General features: G+C 41.2%; 1 protein-coding gene across 4 annotated transcripts in view; it reads right to left on the bottom strand.

The window, feature by feature from the left end:
- Positions 1-9,975, bottom strand: part of Erap1 (endoplasmic reticulum aminopeptidase 1) — a 30,670-nt gene extending 20,695 nt beyond the window's left edge. The window contains exons 1-4 of one of the 4 annotated variants that reach the window (XM_063245388.1): positions 9,814-9,971; positions 6,277-6,425; positions 3,662-4,205; positions 1,199-1,337 (exon numbers count right to left, since the gene is read on the bottom strand). In XM_063245388.1, the coding sequence (XP_063101458.1) occupies positions 1,199-1,337; positions 3,662-4,188 (666 nt within the window). In that variant the 5' untranslated portion in view covers positions 4,189-4,205; positions 6,277-6,425; positions 9,814-9,971. Of the gene's footprint in view, positions 1-1,198; positions 1,338-3,661; positions 4,206-6,276; positions 6,426-9,783 lie in introns of those variants that run through there. The other 3 variants (XM_063245386.1, XM_063245389.1, XM_063245390.1) reach the window with 3 other exon arrangements.
- Between the last annotated feature and the right edge of the window lie 8,937 nt (positions 9,976-18,912).

Consider the following 18,912-nt stretch of genomic DNA (forward strand, 5'->3'; position numbering starts at 1 on the left):
AAACAACACCGAGATTATATTTCACTCCAGAAATAATGGCCAACATCATGAAATCTACCAATAATAAATGCTGAAGGGGCTTAAGGAAAAAGCAACTTTCTACACTGTTGGAGGGAGTGTAGACTGGTGCCACACTATGGAAATCAGTGTGGAGATTCCTCAAAAAACTGAGATTGGAAGTCCTATTTGCCCTAGCTATTCCCCTTCTAGGTATTTTCCCAGAAGAACTAAAAAAATCATACCACAGCAATATACGTGCACCCCTGCTTATAGCAGCACAAATTGTAACAGCCAGATCTTGGAAACACCCCGTATGCCCACCAACCAAGGAATGAATAAAAAAAGATGTGGTATTTTTATACAATGGAGTACTACTCAACTGTAAAGATGGATAAATTTGAGTGTTTTTAGGTAAATGGATCAATTTGAGACCACACTCCTAAGCAAAATAAGTCAGACTTGCCTGTATAAACAACATATTGTCTCCCTAGAATAAGAAACTGAAAGACTAAGATCCAAAAGGTAGGAAAGATACTGTGAAAGGGAAAGGAATTACTCAAAGGGAAAGAACAACTGGGAAGGGGTAAAGGATCAAAGAAGGAAAGGAAAAGGAAAAAAATATATAAATATAGGATGGCTAAGATATTGTTAGTGCTCGTATTCTTTGATCAATTTGCATACCTATGTCTTGTAATCTGAGCAACTTGTTTGAAGATAACAATATGCAATGTAACAACCATTGTTAAATTCCTATCATCTTGTCTTGAAATTCTATATTGCTTATTGTTTTAAGTTTTGTTGTTGTTGTTGTTGTTATATATTTCCTTTGTTTGTTTGTTTTCCTGTGTTTTTTTCCCTTTAAAATAAAACAAAGAAAGATTTTTAAAAGTGTTTTGTGAAGGGCAAACCTGAGGTCCTTACTCAATTTCCCTCCCATTAGTGTTAATCACCTAGAATGTCATTCATCTTGAAACCTGGAAATTTTTAGGGGTAAGTTTTTATTATTTTTTTAAGCTATAAATATACTTTCCTTTAACACAAGCACATGCATAGGCTAGAAATGAAACAGAAAAGTTAGCAACTATCTGTGAGGCAATAAAACAAACCAAATCAACTGGATATTAACTGTTCTGGGTGTAGTGAGAGCCAAAGAGAATTCCCAGACTTCCCTGTGATTGGGCACACACTTCAGACTCACCAGTGGCATGTTGGAGATGGCCACGTGCCTCGGCTCCCTTCTGAGCCTGATGGAGAAACTCGCTTTGAAGGCAGGTTCATCAAAACAGGGAAAGGCCATCCTAGCTGCAATCGGTTCAAACTGTGTGGATGCAAGCACCCTGTAATCACAGAAAGGAAACTAAAATTCAACATGATGCACTGGAGACTCCAGAATCAGTGTTCACTTGTGTCTTAATTTCTGAACGTAATATATGACTGATGGATTTAATTACCGAGTATTTTTAAAACCTAAAAGAAAAAGTATTTTATATGACAAAAACGAGTATCATCTGTTAAAAGACAAATAAGCCACTGAGACAATGGCTAGAAAAATATGTGAGGAAGAGTTAATCGCCTGAAAACCAGTGTATTCTTAAAACACTAGTAAGAAAATAGTTAATGATCTCGTGGAATCTTAGACAATGGACATGAACAGGCAATTTACACAATAAAAATCCACTAACAAACATATCAACAGTTTCTCAACTTAACTGATGAAACTGGCACAAATAAGGGCGGTGCCACGCTAATACACAGCACTGATTTGGGGTGAAATCAGCAAGGGTTATCAGAAGTTTGTAGATTCTTTGACTTACCAATTTTATTTCTAGGGATTATAAAAAATGATTTACAAGAATGTTCATCAAATTATTTCTGATATTGAAAAGTTGGACACCATTTCCACACACGGGAAACCAGTTACATAAATTAATATATAAACATACATTTTAATAAAACGAGTAAAGTCATACATAGTGATAGCCGTTGACATAAAACGTCTTTCCAGGATATTAAAAATTTTTAAAACTCCCTTGTAAAACAGAAAATGGATAAATAACATGCAAACATGGAGCCAAATCTGAAGGGAATGTTACCCTGAAGTAGAAGTAATGGTTATTTGTGGGGCTTTGTCATAAAATTTACTTTTTATAAATTCTATTTGTAGCATCTGACTTCTTACCTTGATAAAATATCAAATCAGTACAATATAAGAAATTTTAATGTTAAAATTTAGCATAAAATTTCTCAAATTCATCTTCTCCTTAGAAAAAATATGTATTTTCTCCTTAAAACATGACCAGAACAAGACAATGGAAATCTCTTTAAAAAGGTTTTAATTGAAAATATTCCTTCTAATGGGCTGTATGGGGTGAACTGTGTCCCCTCAAACGGTATTTTAATGTCCTTAACTTCCCTAGCTTTCTTTTTTGGAAATAGGACAACTATGTGGATGAAATAGAGTAAAGATGAGGCCCTCAGGCTGGGCCTTAACCAATATGTCTGGCACAGTTGAGGACCAGACTGTGTAAGGGTTAGGTTGCTCTTTGGACTCACAGACTCTGTAGACAAGATAAAGCTCTCACTGAAAGGATTCAAGAACACCAAAACTGCCAACCAGCGAGATCAAACAGTTCTCTGAATTGGCAGTGTCTACTGCCTTTGTTCCAACTTCTCAAGGCCTGCTCATTTTCATGAGTTTTTACCTCAGATGTGCCCTGCACTTCTCTACGCACACCCTGCTATGAAATCCAATAAATACTGGCTGTCCAGAAAAGTCTTTGTCTTAGCTCCTTGACAGTTTTGACCTTCTTGGACTCCCACAAAACCATAGTACTTGTCTCTTATTTAAACCTTCACACCTTCACCAGAACTCATTTTAAGAGACTGAGTGCTAAGCTCAAGTCCTCAATATGGCACTCTGATAGAAAGATGAAAATCTGGACACGGAAACACAGGGGAGTGGTCAATCAACCAGTAAGGAGTTTCAGGGTCAAATGGCCACCACTAGATGCTACGAAGAGGCAAGAATTAAATCCAGAGTCAGAAAGGCCTAGGTGTGCTAACACTTCGACTTCAGATTTCTAGTCTCCAAAACTGTGAGAAAATATATCCTCCCTCACCCACTTTTCATGGTACTGGAGACTGAACCCGGTACCTTTGCGCTTCACTATTTCCCCAGCTCTTTTAAAATTTTATTCATTTTTGTTTTTAGACAGAGTCCTACCAAGTTGTTAAGTTGATGGCGGAACTTGTAACCCCCCTTCCTGAGCCTGCCAGAATGCTAGGATTATAGCAACACCATGCTGGCATAGTATCTGTTTTATGTTTGTCTTTTGTTTTGTTTTGTTTTGTTTTAAAGGACACAGTTTGTGGTACTTTGTTATCACAATTCCAGGAAACTAATGCATAGCAAAAATTAGAACTATTTAATATGCCTCAAATCTAATTCAATAAAAAAATAGTTGTCTGACAGAACTGGAGGAAAGAAAACCTGGTTAGTATAGAATGAAAAACAAGATTTAAAAAAGCAAAGAAAAAAACACTGATCATTTTTAACATTATAAAGAAAATGCAAAAACCAAAACTAAAGAGAGTTTTAAAAACAAGCAGTATGAAATAATATAATATGGGTAGCACTTGAAACTTAAAATGTTTCAGTTACCTTTCTTCCCCATTCTTGGTTCTGTAGGTGCTCTTATAGAATCCATGGAAAGTCAAGGACAGATTGCCAGCATAGTCAATGACGACTGTATATGGAAGTCCAACGAGGAGAGGTTCAACAGCTAAAAAAGCAACTTGTTCATGAGGGTGATATTCCAGGACCCTCAGTGTTTCTTCAGATGGCCCCTGTCCTACTCCTTTCCTGAGGGTGGCTTTGGAAATTTGCAGGTTGTGACTATGCAGGATAATGGCACTGGTGGGCTGGCTGGCTGTGACTTGGATTTCTGTGGTGCCCTGGAAAGTCAGCGTGCTGAGGTTCGCATGGATCATGAGATCATAATGAACTGGGATGACATGCTCAGGAAGTCGCATCTTGCTCCAAGGAAATGGAGCTCCATTGCTAGCCTTTGGAGATGTAGTGTCACTGTTCTGACACCATGAAGGAGTTGACACAGCTAAGAGAGCCAGTAGAGAGGACAGTAGAAATGACATTCTTGCAAGTGGCCACTTGAGGGCCAGAGGCACCATCTTCCTGCCAAAACTGCCTAGAACCACAAATGTATAAAAGCAAAATAAAAAGTCATTAAAGTGCTATCAAATGTCTATGTCAGAATTTACCTACCCAGCATTAACAGATAAAGATGCAAACTTCCAAAATATTAGGTATCTTCCTGAAAATAAAATTACCTTCCTTATGTTATTAATCAGCAAAGAACATAATGATCAGTACCAATATTAACACCTAGACATCACTTGTCTATCAGTGTTTAATGCTAGCAGCCTGGGTTCTTGGTCAAATGCAGTAGAACAAGTTCTAGTTGATGAAGGCAAAAGAGAAATTACTCGAGGACATCAGGCAGTTCAATAATGATGCCAGAGTTGCAGGGATTTGGGGAAACTAGGTTCATAAAGCAGGCAAAGATGGGAGGCATCAAGCGCATCGGGGAGAACTTGATCGAAGAATCTCAGCAGCTCTGGACCTCAGCAGAAGTTGTCCACTGCCCCGAAACCAGGGGCTGGCATCGCTGTAATCTCCAGTGGAGTGAGGTCTCCATTGCCCTTGCAACTTGACATCATTTTTTTGAGCTTCAGACCCATGTGAAGTCTCACGTCTGAACTGAGGTGAAGTGTCCACAGTACCAAGGAGGTGGGCAGAAGAAGCAATGCAGGGTGAGCCTCTCAGCTTCCATGGTGGGAGACAGGATTTGATTACTACCAAGCCTCACAAAGGAGAGAATTTCCAAAGCACAGGAAGATGCTGAGCAGTGAGGAGGGCAGAAAAGCAAATACCTTTGTCAAACTGTCGTGTCAAAAATTAGTTTAGTATTTATTTATCTAAGAGTGACTTAAAAGAGTTCATGGTGATTTTCACAATAATTGTGACAAACTGATGAACCACCAGCACTCTCTCTCAACAAACAGATATAGTCAAGCCTGCTACAAGGAGACTGTGTGCTGAGCATCGTATGGAATATAACACAGGACATGGGTACCACACTTCAGAACTTCAAACTCTAGGAGGACAGAAAACATTTATGCACAAATAATAAAACATGGTATAGGAAGGTAGAGGACTGTAGGAATAATATTAAAAGGTAGTACTGGGAAGAATGGAATGCTATTTTCACAGCCAGTGATTCGGCTTGCAGGGACTCCGCAGGGTGCCTCACCTAAGACCAGCCTCTGTGTGTGTGTGGCTGGAAGGACAAGCTGATTTGGAAAGGAAGAGGGGCCTTGAAAGTATTTCAGGTGGGGTAACCAGGGGAGGAACTAAAGCACAAGGAAGAAAGAGGACAACGGAAGTGGAGACAAGGGAACCTCCAAGGAATTGAGGGAGAATGGTTATTATCAAGGGAAGGAGGGAAATAATTTCAAGGTAATGCTCTAAGCACACTGACGTAACATACAGCGGACCGTATGTTGCACTGCATGTTAAAGGATAAGGCACACAAAACCAATGTGCATTTTCAAAGAGTTGGAAATGTATGCTCTGAGAATCAAGCATAATTCTTTTTTCACATACAAACACTGTTCCCTAACAAATGCTGGCAAGGAGGGACTCCTATTAGGTGAGCTCAGGTAATTTGTTCTAATTCCCTCCAATTCCTTTGACTCATGGACATTCAGACTATCCTACATTGTGGATCTCTTGAAAGGATTGTAGTACACACGACTTTCTCTTTCTAAGATGTCAGTGGTTCTTAGCTCTAGCACATATCAGAAGTTTCCCAAATTCCTGATGCCTAGATCCTTATGGACAATAATTAAACTGAAACCTATGGCGATAAGGTCAATAAATCACTTTTAACATCGCAGAGATTCTACTGGGAAGCCAGGGTTGAGAGTTCCCATCATAATCCTTGTCAAATCTGGCTTTAACTCCTACACCCTGGGTGTCAGGACACTATCCCAAAGCAACACCTGATGTGCACCCTACCCTCAGCACTCACTCCCTATCCATGGCAAAGTGGAGTAATTCAGAGTAGAAGATTCATCTTTAAATACCAATATGATAAAGCGTTTCTGCCTCTACCTCTTCAGGTAGAATTCTGGGGGCAGGGACAAAATGAACTTCCCTTGAAGCTGGGGACCAGAAAGCAAATGTAACTTGTGTACCGTTTCGATCTGGAACTTCTGGCAGCAGTGCCTTACTGAGTAAGGCTCTTGCTTCAAGAATAGAGTTCTGTGAGCAGGGCAGGTTCAAGCATGTGAGTACCCTGGGGGTCCTCCAGTGGTCCAATGGAAGCTCTCAAAATCCCAAGGGCCTGAGGTGACAGAAAGGCTCATTAGGCTGCTGAAGGAGTTGGGTGCTGGGGCCCCACATCACAGGCTTTGCAAGGTTTAATCCATAATGAGGTTAAAGAGAATATGGTGTTATCTCAAGGAGATTTTCAGTCCAGAAAGCCAAAATGGACTGCAATATAGATAGCCTAAATGTCAGAATGTATTCACCTATAAATGGACAAAATGATGCAAACTTCTGAAAATACTAGGTCTTTCCTAAAAGAAAATTGCCTACATTGTACTGATTTAACAAGAAGAATTTTACAATTGGCCACAACCATTTTCATCCATTCCATTTAGTGTTCCACTGAATCCTGCACAGTCTATCTTCAAACCTGTAACCTTTTAGTGGACTTAATTTTTACATGCCTGTTTCTCTTTGTTAAATTAAAAGCTCCTCAAGGCAAAGATCATGTCTTATTGATGTGGTACATCACAGGCATTCACCAAATGTTTGAGACTGAATCATTGAGATGCAGTTTCCTCTAAGTCATCAAATGGAGCAATTTCCCTAAAATATAGTTTTTCAAATCCCACCCTCACCCCTCCTTAGCCAAGCAACCAAAGGCCTTTATGTCCTACAGTCTAGGAAACCCACGCTACAGTTGTATCTTAAATATTTCCCACCCATATGCATCCTAGGACTCACTAAGGACTTTGGTTTTTCTCCAAAAGTCCCCAGGACTTCTCTCTATCCATATCATTCCTCAGGGGTTCTCTCTACAACAACTTGCCCCAGTCTTTCAAGATCCAATTCAAAGGAAGCGTCTCTGGGAACTATTCTTTGAATATTCCAAGCTGTAATGAATTCCTTCCTTTGTAACTTACACTTTCTATGTTCTTCTCAACATGCCTTATTATGCCCTGACTTGTAATACTATTATTGATGCACTTGCAATATCTTTCTACTGCACTGTAAACTGCTTGAGAAAAGAATATATGCATCACTGTATTCCCCACAGCACCTAGAACTACATCTCGCACATGAAAAGAACTTAATGAAACCTGAGTTCTAGGAATTATTTCACAGATGAAATTCCCTTGTAATTACTGACAATCTGTGATCATAGTCCAGTGTGTTTAGCTCCTCCCTTGAAACATAAGCTCTTCGCAACTGGCTTTGCTTCTAATGGTAAGTTTCAAACAAAGCATTTCACAGTTCTGAGTGTTCTCTAAGGATCAAGTTTTATTAAATCTCCAAGATGAATGTAACTCAAATCAAGGGTTCTCACAAGCAGTACATGTAGCCCCTTCCCAAGAAAAGTGTGATTTTTCTTTAAGTTATACTCCAATTAATACCTAAAAGGACAGAATCAAAGATAGAAAGAATATTTACTGTGCACCTACAGAGTCACAGGCACAGTACAGGTGTGTCATGCCTTTCCAATAGGCTATAATTCCCATTTTTGATGAGGCGAAACTGAAAGAAACATCCATGTAACTTAACCAAGGTGACGCTAAGGAGAATGTAAGTGTGACTGCAGCCCATGTTGTTACAAACTCTCACATTCATACCTGGCCAAGTTCTCTTAAACCTTTCTCTTACTTCTCAATCCCCATGGTGCACTGCTCATTCTTCCTTTGCATGTTATCACAACTACACTGTTTTATTTAAGAACTATTTTTTTTACAATGTGGAGGTTCTCTCCATCTGCTTCTCTGTGTGTCTGTGTGTCTGTCTCTCTCTTCCACATGCATACATAATTATATACAGACAAGAGAGAAAACCTGCATTTGAATTCTTGCTCATCCTCTTACTATGTGACCTTGAGAAATTTAACTTTATTTAACTTATTTAAAAAAAAAAAAAAAAAAAGCAAATGCTGCATGGGGAGAGGGTGGCACCTGGAGAGATGGGCAGGAATCAAGACACACACACCCTGCTGGCATGTTAAGGATTAGAGAGGAATCCTAAGGATCATGAGAACCCACTAGAAGGGTTTAGGACTGTCTTTAGGATCCAATTTACATTTCAATAAAATGGCTCTGGCTGTTGGAGGGTAGAAAACAGCAAGTTAGTTCCAACTAGCGAAGGTAGGCTAGTGCCCTGGGGCGCGGGTGGCTGTGGGGCTCTGAGGAGGGACTCAGTGCCTGACAGGAAGGTGGACCGGAAGAGGCGGGTGAGGGAGAGAACCTATCATCAGACACTGCTACCTTTTCTAGAATGAAATCTGGCAGTTGGGGGGGGGGTACCTTGTGGAGATGGAGAGGGCCAGAAAAAACAGATTTTAAAGGGAGAGACAGAATTTTAAATTCATTTTTAAAATGTTTAATTCATGATACCTTCCAGACATCTAAAAGGAAATTTCAGGCAGGCAGTTGAATACAGGTTGATACCACAGAGGTACAGGTTTTAAAGTACTTTCTCAGACCTGACTGTATTATTTCAAAGTCTTACAAAGGATTTTCCTTTTTGACATCTCACTGAACTACCGTTCACAGTCAGTGTCCTCAGTGAATCTTCCTCGGGATGCTCTTGGTCACACTTACCTTTTCCCACGTCCCAAAAAAGTTCAGCTATTTCTTGCCTCTCTTTTTAGAGATGGTCTAGCAACAATGCAAAATTTTCTGAACAACGAAGTGAATTAAAAAGCACTGAAAATAACTTTTAATTTGAATTTAAAAAAAAAAAACAAAGCCAGTTTTCTATTTAGGCCCACCTGAAAACGGGCCACTTCTCAGCACACTTCCGCGTCCTTGGGGGTAATGGCGACGTGCCAGTTTTTTGAAAAATATTGTTTTCAGTTGCTGACCACATCCTGATTAACGGAAAGCAGCATTTCTTTTTTGAACCAGGTCTACACAAAGAACCTGCACGCAGCCCTAAATGGAAATGTGCGTTTTCCCCTGCCTCCTACAAATTAACCCCAGGCCTCCCCGGCTAGTGAGTGGCCTAAACCAGAAACTTTTCTTTTGCTCAAGCAGAAGCGCTTTCCCGAACGAAACTCTGCAAGAATCGGGGAGCAGAGGGCACAGAATCGCCGGCAAGAACCCCAAAAGCAGCGCGGAGAAAATGGACCTTTAGGTCGCACGTGGCCCGGGATCTCCCAGCACCCCCAGCCCCGGCCCCGAAGTCAGCCCCGCCCTGAAGTCGGGGCCCCCGGGGCGACTCCGGGGAGCTGCGCCCCCTCAGGCCAGCGCCCAGCCGCCCCCCGCGGTCTGCAGCCCCGCCAGGCGAGGCGGGGCGCGGAGGGAGGGACGCGGGGCGGCGCCGGCCACGCGCGGCCCCTCCGTGCCGCCATCCGATCCCCGCGTTTCCCTCCCCGCGCGCCTCCCCTTCCCCGCGCCCCGACCCGCAGGCGCACCAAGTCGGGGCGCACAGGAGCGGGCTGTGCGCACCTGGGACCCGCGCCGCGCCGCGCCGCTCACCCTCGCTCCGCCGCCGCCCGCCTGGCCGTGCGGGACCGAAAGTGAAAGTGAGGCCTCGGAGCGGGCGGAGGGGAAGCCTGGGGCGCGGCCCGGCGCCGGGGCCAGGGTCCCGGGCACAGGGTGTGAAACGAGCGCCCGCAGCCTGGAGGTTGCGGGCGGATCTGAGGGGCCAGGCGCGGGCGCACCCCCTTAGGAAGCGGGTTCTCGCTCTGTGCCTCACCCCTCCCCACTCCTCCTTCCCCTCCCCCCGCGTGTCTTTTAACGTGCTTTGTTTAGCCGCTAACACAGCAGGCACTTAGAGCGCGCAGAGGACACAGGTTCAGTTAGGCACCCGGAGACCAGGGCTTCCTGGGCCACCCAGCCTAGGGGTCCCTCAAGCCCGTTGGACTCAGCCTGCAACGGCTCGACGCTCATTGGAGTGGCACTCTGTCCGTCTTGTGACATCTGCAAATGAGCTGAGGGCAGTTGGCCCGCCTGAGCAACGGGAACCCGGAAGTACAGAGCTTGGCTATGAAACTCTGAACCTTATGGCGTTTCTCATGGTTACCTGGGAGCGGCTGTAGAGGGAAGGTTCAGCCCAGTCTCCGGAAACTGTCATTTGTGCACATCCATATGTGTTCAGTACAGAGCACTGTGAGGCTGACAGAGGTTGGTTTAGGTAAACAATGTGCTTCTAGGAATGCCTGCAGTCTATTGGAAAATTAGACTGTGATAACCGAAGAAATTGTTCAGGTAGTCTCAAACATCAGGCTACCTGCCTGGCCTTATCTCCCCCAAATCCCCTTTTCCCCTTCCTAACCCTTCCTTAGGGGTGTGGATTTGAACTAAATCGAAGCAAGTGAAGAAGAGGTGGTCTCGACGCCACCCCGAGGATCAGGAATCCTGGCCTTCTGTGTTTACAAGCAGCTGCAGGCGAACCTATTAGGCCACTTATAAAGTTGTCTAAGGAATGTTCAGAGGACCTTTGAGTCAAAGAAACACTAGCTCTAAAACTGGAGGGGATGTAACTTAGGAATTAAATTAAAGGGTGCACAGTAACCCAAGCCTGCAGTAATTCCAAGACCTGGGGGCTGAAAGCACGTCTTGAGCCCTCATCTGGTCTTATTCGGCTCCTTCCGAGCTGAGACTTCATCTCCACAGAGGACTAGGCAGCCATTCTCAAGAGTCTGCCCCAAATCCATACCTTTACCTCCTTGCCAGTATGTGTGAGTGGATAAACTACCTAGATGAAACCGTCAGATTGGGATGGTTAAACACATCAGGAAAATAACAGATGGATGAGTGTTAAAGAAATTACAGAAAGGAAGCTACAAACAAATTGTTTTGTTTTGTGTTTTGTTTTTTGAGACAGGGTCTTGCTATGTACTTCAGGCTGACCTTGAGCTCATTATGTAGCCTACGCCGGCCTTGAACTCATGGTGATCCTCTGTCTCGGCCTCCTGAGGTAGAGATTACAGGCTTCTGACACCATGCCGGGCAAAAGATTTGATTCTTAATTGAGCTGAAAATGTGACTGTTACCCAAAGAAGATGTTAATGAGAAATTAATGCTAGCTGGAAATTTTCACTTAAGGATAATGACTCATTTTCTGGTTTCCAAAAGGACTGATACCAAAGTTAGGAGGAAGACAGAATCATGGCAGATAAGGAAACTTGTGACTGGATTTGAACCCCCTGGTAAAAAAACAATGAAAGGGGAGTTGGAGGAGGGACAGATCCTTTATAGATAGAGAAGATGACACAGGCATGATAGAAGCCCAAAGTGAAGGAGAGAAGCAAAAGAAGAGGCAGAACTCTTAGGGCAGGGGTCAGAGTAAGCCTGGAGGAGTCAGGGCCGGTGCAGAGAAGGGCCTCACACCAGAGCGGCCAGGGAGACCCACAGTACTGACCGGCTCCAAAGCAGGGCCAATCCAAGGCTGCCTAGGGGCAGAAATGTGAACATCTTTGTTTCATTTCCACTACCCACCTCTCCACTGACACGGACCGAGAGGAGGGAGAGAGACAGACTGAATCAGCCAAAGATGTTAGAACTAAACTGCGCTAAATTAGTGAAAATTCAGGACTTTTTCTGTAAATTATATTGGATTTGTTTTTCTCCTTGGGCTTCTAGTCCTAGTGGTAAGTTGCTAAATTTAATAGAATCTGTGTGACAGATTCCATCCTGAAAGGTGAAAATAGCAAAATCATAAAAAGTAAAAATTTATAGTATTCATTTCATTTAATCCCTTTTAAATCCACTGCTAAATAAAATACGCACACTAGTGGAGTGTTTTCACTTCTTTTTCTTGTAATCAGTAATGTATTCATAGATGCAGATGCAATCAGTAAATGCAACCAAAATAATGTCAGAATAATTTAAGAAGCTTGTTTAAAAAGAAAAGATTTCTGAATTCCACTCAGAGGAAGTCTATACTGTAGTTCTTGAATAGAGATAGATACAGAGATAGATGATAAACTTTATAGGAAATTTTCTTTTTTTAAAAAAAATTTTACTACTACACTGAAAGAAGCTTTTCTACACTTTAAGCAGAAAACAGAATTTGTGTATCTCTAAGGGTCAGGCTACAAAACAGGGCAACATCAGCACAGTTCTGGATCCTGGAAGCACTCCTGGAGATGATGCAGATAGAGGAGAAAAGAGAAACAGAGCCTGAACTTCACTGTGGTTATTGACAGCTGTCTAGGTCATTCCCTTACATTCTCTTACCAATGGAGAACTCGAGACTCACAAACTTAGAGGTTAAAACATGGATATTTAGTGCAGAGAATGCCTCAGAGAGGCCATTCTATTTGTGGTGTTTGATCTATAAATCCTCAGGTAGTCAGTGTACACTATGGGCTTAATAAATATTACTGTTTACACTCTAAGGAGAAAGACAATCCAAAGATAGGAGTATTGTGTAAGCTAGGACACTTCGTAAGGTGAATGCTAACCTAAAGAGGGATGGAAGTACAGACACTCTATAATTCAGGTGTGCCCATAGTATTCTAGAAATATGTAAGGTATGGTGTCACTTTCCAAGACATAATGAAAAGACCGAGCATGTGATACACTTGGAAGCTAAAATAAATACTCATTAATTGACCCAAAGAACTTGGTCAAAAAGACAACTTACCCTAAAAGTATTGAAGGCCATTACTGCTAGTCAGTCCAAGGGCACAGAAAAGCTGTGAGAATGTTACAGGATGGATCTGAAGTGTCAAAGTCAGCCCAGGCAAGTTGAATAACAAAGGTTTCCCTGTGAATCCAACCCATCATGTATCAGGAAGTCTGATAATCTTGTAATTAACCTCTCCACCAAAGGCAACAAATGATACCAAACTCACCCTGTATTCTGTGTCTATGCAATTATTAAGAAAAATAAAGCAATTATTAAAAATGCTGTTTTAAAAACTAATTCCTATTTTTTATCAGCCAGGGTTCAATTGCAGGAAACATAATTTATTCAAGATACTAATAACAAAGGGATTTATTACAGCCTATTCTATGACTTATGTAATCATTGAGAAGGTTTGAAAAAACACACTAGATCGAGCTCCAGAAACACATCCCAAAGCCTCAGTGCATAATGTAGCCACCAATGAAGTGCATCTCTTGCTGTGATCCAGAAGCCACGTGCCAAATTGGGCAGCTGCTGCCTCAGTTTCTCACTCCAGAACCACATCAAGGATACTACAATCTGTCCCAGCAAAATGAACACCCTCCAGCCCTGCTTCGCTCCTCAATGAACTCATTTCCAAATTTGAGTCTCCCACCAGGGCTTCTGTTTGGCAGAGCCTAAAGCACATCTAGAACCCACAAGCAAAGAGGCTATAAAATAAAGTGCTTGCCTACCAGACTGCAGTAGTGGGAGGATTTCCAAAAGAGGTCGGAAGAGATGCTGAGTACAGTGTCTCCCACAAATGCTAAACTGTACTGAGATTTAACAAATGGAAAAAATAATTAGGAAGAAGCCTTAAATAATTTTGATTGTTATTAGAAACAAAAGCAACTGGGAAATCGGTTGTAAACTTAGATTATAAGAGACATGACACACTTGGGAATGAGATGTTTAAATGTTTGTTAAATATTTAACATAAACACACTGCCCAAAATAGTTATCCTTTGGAATGTCTCTAAGAGCCTGTGTTTATTTTCTTTTGTCTTATTCAATACATCATCTTCTCTCTTGATACATGAATAGTCACATTCTTTAGTCTCAGTCTGTGATGAATGTACCATCTCCATTCTCTGGCCATAGTGACTGGACCAAGAATGATGACCAAAGCCAAACCAATGAGTCCTTGCCCAGGGGCATCCTGCTGAAGGAAACTACCTTTGTTCTTTTTCTTTATGGCCCCACCATTGGAAGGACAGATGTGGTCCCCTGATTTAATGCCCAAGTTCTCATTGTGGAAAATTGGCAAGAGAATGAAATTAATAGAAAAGAAATGAAAGGCAAAGCATAAAAGACTCTTTAGTTGTAAAAATTTATTGATGTCATCCGAAGGGCTTGGAGGTATTTCTGTACTTCTGTATGCCACCCAGAATCCTTTCAATAAAGTCTTCATTTTGTATTAAATTAATCTGATTGAGTTAAAGATCAGTAGAATTCAATTTCTAAAATCGTAAGGGAGCACAGTTTTACAAGCTGCTGCTCCACTCCACATTTGAAGGAGAGTCCTTTGGGTCCCTTTGGCTAAAGAGAGTTTTTTGTTTGTTTTCTTTGTTTTTGTTCGCTTTGTTATACATTGTCTGAGGTTGATCTAATTCCAATGAAGTTTTACATGTGAACTACATTTCTAATCACCAATTTGATTTAAGTGATTTTAAGTCACTTTTTAAAGTAAATATTCTTTCAGAACCAAGTAGGAACCATGGAACAAGCAGTGTGTGTGTGTGTGTGTGTGTGTGTGTGTGTGTGTGTGTGTGACAGAGAGATAATGACTAGAAAGGAAATCTTTTTTCTACCAATACCACCCAGATATATTTCTTTTACTTGCCTTCATGCTTCCTCCAAGCTTAATTATATGTAATTTGAAAAGACAAAAACTTCTACATTTATCTTTTCAAACATAGGACCAGATAAATCAGCATTTAAAAATATGTCTTGCAAAGCAGTCACTCTCCAAGAGGATGTGTTAGGTTACATTGATGTGACAAAATATCAGAAAAAACAATGTAAAGGAAGAAAGCTTTGCCCTGGCTCATGGTATCAGAGGTTTTAGTCCATGGTCGATTCCATTGCCTTTAGGCCTGGTGCGGGAGAAGCTTCATGGCAGAAGGCCATAGTGGAGCAAAGCTGCCCATCTCATGGCGCCTGAGAAGCAGAGAGAGCAGGGAAAAGCCAGGAAGAAAGCTTCTGGGCACCTGATAGAGTCCCCAAGTTCACACTCCAGGGATCTACTTCCTTCAGAGTCCCCATCTCCTGTTTCCGCCAGCCCCTACTAATGCCATAAAATTGTGATCGCATCAATCAATGGATTAATGGACTGATAAAAATGAGAACCTTCAGGATACAAAGTAACCTTACAAATCCCTATCTTGTGAATACAGGAACTTTGGGGCAGACATTTTAGATCCCAACTATAATGGTTTGGTTTTTTTTTTAAATCAGTATAGGTTCTGAGGATTGACCAGTACTTTTCCGAGCACCCTGTATATTCTGCACAGTATTCTAACATTTTGAGTGATTTCATCATCCTTCAGGACATCATCAAAAGAATGAGTGTGTAATAAAATTCAAGCAGTCATAAATTCATGGTTTTGACTATTTTTGGCTGACCTGATATCTAGAACTGGCATACTTTGTACTTTCGCTGAGGCATAATTAAAATTTAATGAACTGAAGTCACTCTGCAATGGTACCAATTCTGTTGTCTATTCAGCATCACAGGTACAGACACAATCTCCAAAAACAAAAATCAAGTTTTATTTTTACAGTTTCATTAAATATCTGGAAGAAGTGTGTCAAAGTTTTAAAGTTCATTTCACTGCTCTTTATGGGAGAAAATGTATACTCAACTGGCATTTAAGGTTTGAGTCTTGAAGAACACTCTTGCAAAAGTTGGCTGTAATCTAAATATCACTTGTTGTCCTGAAACTTTGGGGACTCATGAAATTGATGAGGAAGATCATATAATTTTAATGAGTACTATAAAACTCCTGCTAATTCTGAAAATTATATTTTCACCCATTTGTCTTAAAATTTTTAAAGTGCTCTAGATCCTGTCAGTATTACTTATAAGATATACCTCAAATCCTTTTCATTCCACCAATCTCTAATCAGGTTCAATAATCTCATGTGTGCTCTTACAGAGGGGTTACCACCAAGGGAATAAAACCCATCTTTAACACCTATCACCTGATGAACTAAATAGAAAAAAAAAGACTGAGGAAGGGCAGTCCACTAAGTGGACTTTAAACTGGGACTTTATCTCCTCCTGCCTTTGGATGTCAGGACTCCTGGTTCTCTAATACATAGATCTGTCTTCCAGCCTGAATTTCCACCATGCCTAAACTATTATGAAGACTCTTCTTCTATCATTAACTGCTACCACTTCCCCCCTGACACACAGTTATGAGGTAGCTCATATCAAGGAAGAAAGCACACAAGTGGCCACTTTGCTAATCTCTTTTCCTGTTTCTTTCTCTCCCGTGCTAGACAAGAATCTGTATGATCTTTGCCTCTACCCACCATTCGCACTTCAAGAATTGTGTTTCTCATCTTCCCCACACTCTTGTCCCACTAGCATTTTAAATTTGCAATGGCACTATGCCTTTGCTGGCTTCCACATCTTACTTCTTGTGACTCTGGCTGTCTGAATTCTATGCAGTACCTTCTCCTTTTCATCTCTCAGTTCAAATTCTCCTGGTTCATTTCCAAGTGTGCACAAGGGGACAGAGGTACCACTGAGCCTAGCATTCTGAAGAGTCAGAGTAGGTTCCCTTTCTGGTTTGGCTCTGATTTACTTAGATCACTCTTTAACTTACGAATGCTTTAGCAATTTGCCATTGCTACAAGTATGTTCCACTTTTTAAAAGTAAAATAAAATAATGCAAAATAGTTAAGAGATTATTTTGATCCAGCACTTAGCTAAAGTTGAGTAAGTATTGTGAATATAGTTTAATTGAGGGCTTTTAAAATACAGTGTGGTCCATACTGAAATGCCCATCTTTCTCATTATTCCTCAGGTCTTTATTGGGGGTCTTGGATTCATTTTCCTCTTGATGCTGTGCAATGCTGTGCCTCATCTTCCTGTAGCTCTGCTAGTCTAGACTGCTTTCCATTTGTTCCAACAGGAGATTAATAAGCCTATTTGAGGTGTTCTGAGATACTGGCTCTTCTGCACCCAGTTCCTTGGGAAGCCACAGGAGGGTGCACCTGCTTTTCTACCCAAACTGCAGTCAGGGAAGGAGTTACTACTGTAACTGCTGCATCTGGATGCCTGCCTTTGCTTGAGGGAGCAAACCATCACCTACTTCTCCCTCCTTGCTTCATCAGCATTAGCAGCTGAAGGGCAGCATCGGAGGGGTGTTGAGTGGCACAATGCTACAACTGGCTGTGAGTTCTAAACCCAACTGGGTGGACCAGTGTGCTCTAGACCAATGCCTCCCATGGCTATGTGACAACACACTGTCTTTGCAGAATTAATGGGCTACATCCCCATCCATAGCCTGATACTCACATGTTCAGTCAAGCCCCTTGGCAACACAAAACCAGATTCCTCAGATGCTCCACTGGCAGCCTGGCTTGGGGGCTCAAATATCTGTCTCTGCTGTAATTCTTAGAAACACCTGAACCAGGACCCAGATGTCTCTTCTGTTGTCCCAGGGCTTTGTCTCTACACACAAATCATATCCTATATTCTCTGCTTAAGAGTCCCTACATGGCTTCTCTGGACACTTTCTGAGGTCTGTAGGACGCAATGTGATCCACCCCCATTTGCCCTTCCAAATATCTCACACCTCTACTATCTGTTATTTTTACCACATTCATCTTTCATTTCCACAGATAGAAGTAGTTTTCTCCTTCACATGCTATTTTCTCAGTCTGGAAAACTCTTTCATCTGGCAACAATCAGATTTCAATTTAGGCGTCATTTTCCTGACCACATCACCAAAGAGAAGTCAGATGCCCTTGACAATTCAACACAGTTCTCATCATTTATTTTGCTTCTTTTCACATTTTTCTATTTACTGTGTCATTGGTGAATCTCTTCATCTAGTTTTTAAGTTCCATGAGGCTAGAATCTGGGTATTTTTTTCAAAACATTGCTTTCCAGCACCCTACAAATTTTGATAGACTGTATTTTCAGCTTGGTTTAGTTCCAAGTGCTTTTAACTTCTTGAAATATCTTCTTTGAACCACGTAGAATTTAGAGCTATATAGTTTAGTCTTGGGGATTTTCCAACTATCTTTCTCTTATTGATTTCTAGTCAAATTTCATTGATCTAAGAACATACTTTGTATTAGATCTATTTTCTCAAATTTGTCACGCTTTTTATGGTATAGAATATGATCTATCTTGACAAATGTTCCCTGTGAACTGGAGAGAAATATGCATTCTATTACTTGAGCTATTCTATAAATGTGAGTTAAATCCAATTGATTGATTTCATGATTTCTTTTCATCCTTGAATTCCGAAGCTCTTTGAACAGGGAACTTGGCCTATAGAATGAGCTCAGTAAATGTTCATTGAATACAAGGGAAGGAGATCATTGAGGAAAAGGAAAAGGAAGAGAAAAATGGATATCATGATCTTTCCTGTTACTTTCCCACTAAAAACTTCCTATAGTTCACTGTAATCTACACAATAAATTTTAAGTGTTGTTTCTCCTCCTTGGTAGTAATGTTTCACAGTATTTCACAAATGTTTACTATACTTCTTCTCTTTCAGTACACATATTTTATGTACCATTGTACAAGGAGAAATAAATATTGTCAATAGTCAGGACATCCATCACTTCCAAAGATGCTTAAAAATGAGAAAATCTGAGTCATAGAGTTGATGAAGCGTTATGGTTGGCTAAAATTTATCTTAACCTGCTAAATGGATCTGTATCTTGGTATCTCCAGAAATAAGCATTGCACATGGTATAGTATAGATATCAATAAT

The sequence above is a fragment of the Cavia porcellus genome, unplaced genomic scaffold, assembly GCF_034190915.1.
Source record: "Cavia porcellus strain 051 isolate PalLab524CR breed Dunkin Hartley unplaced genomic scaffold, mCavPor4.1 scaffold_2, whole genome shotgun sequence".
NCBI classification, from domain to species: Eukaryota; Metazoa; Chordata; class Mammalia; order Rodentia; family Caviidae; genus Cavia; species Cavia porcellus.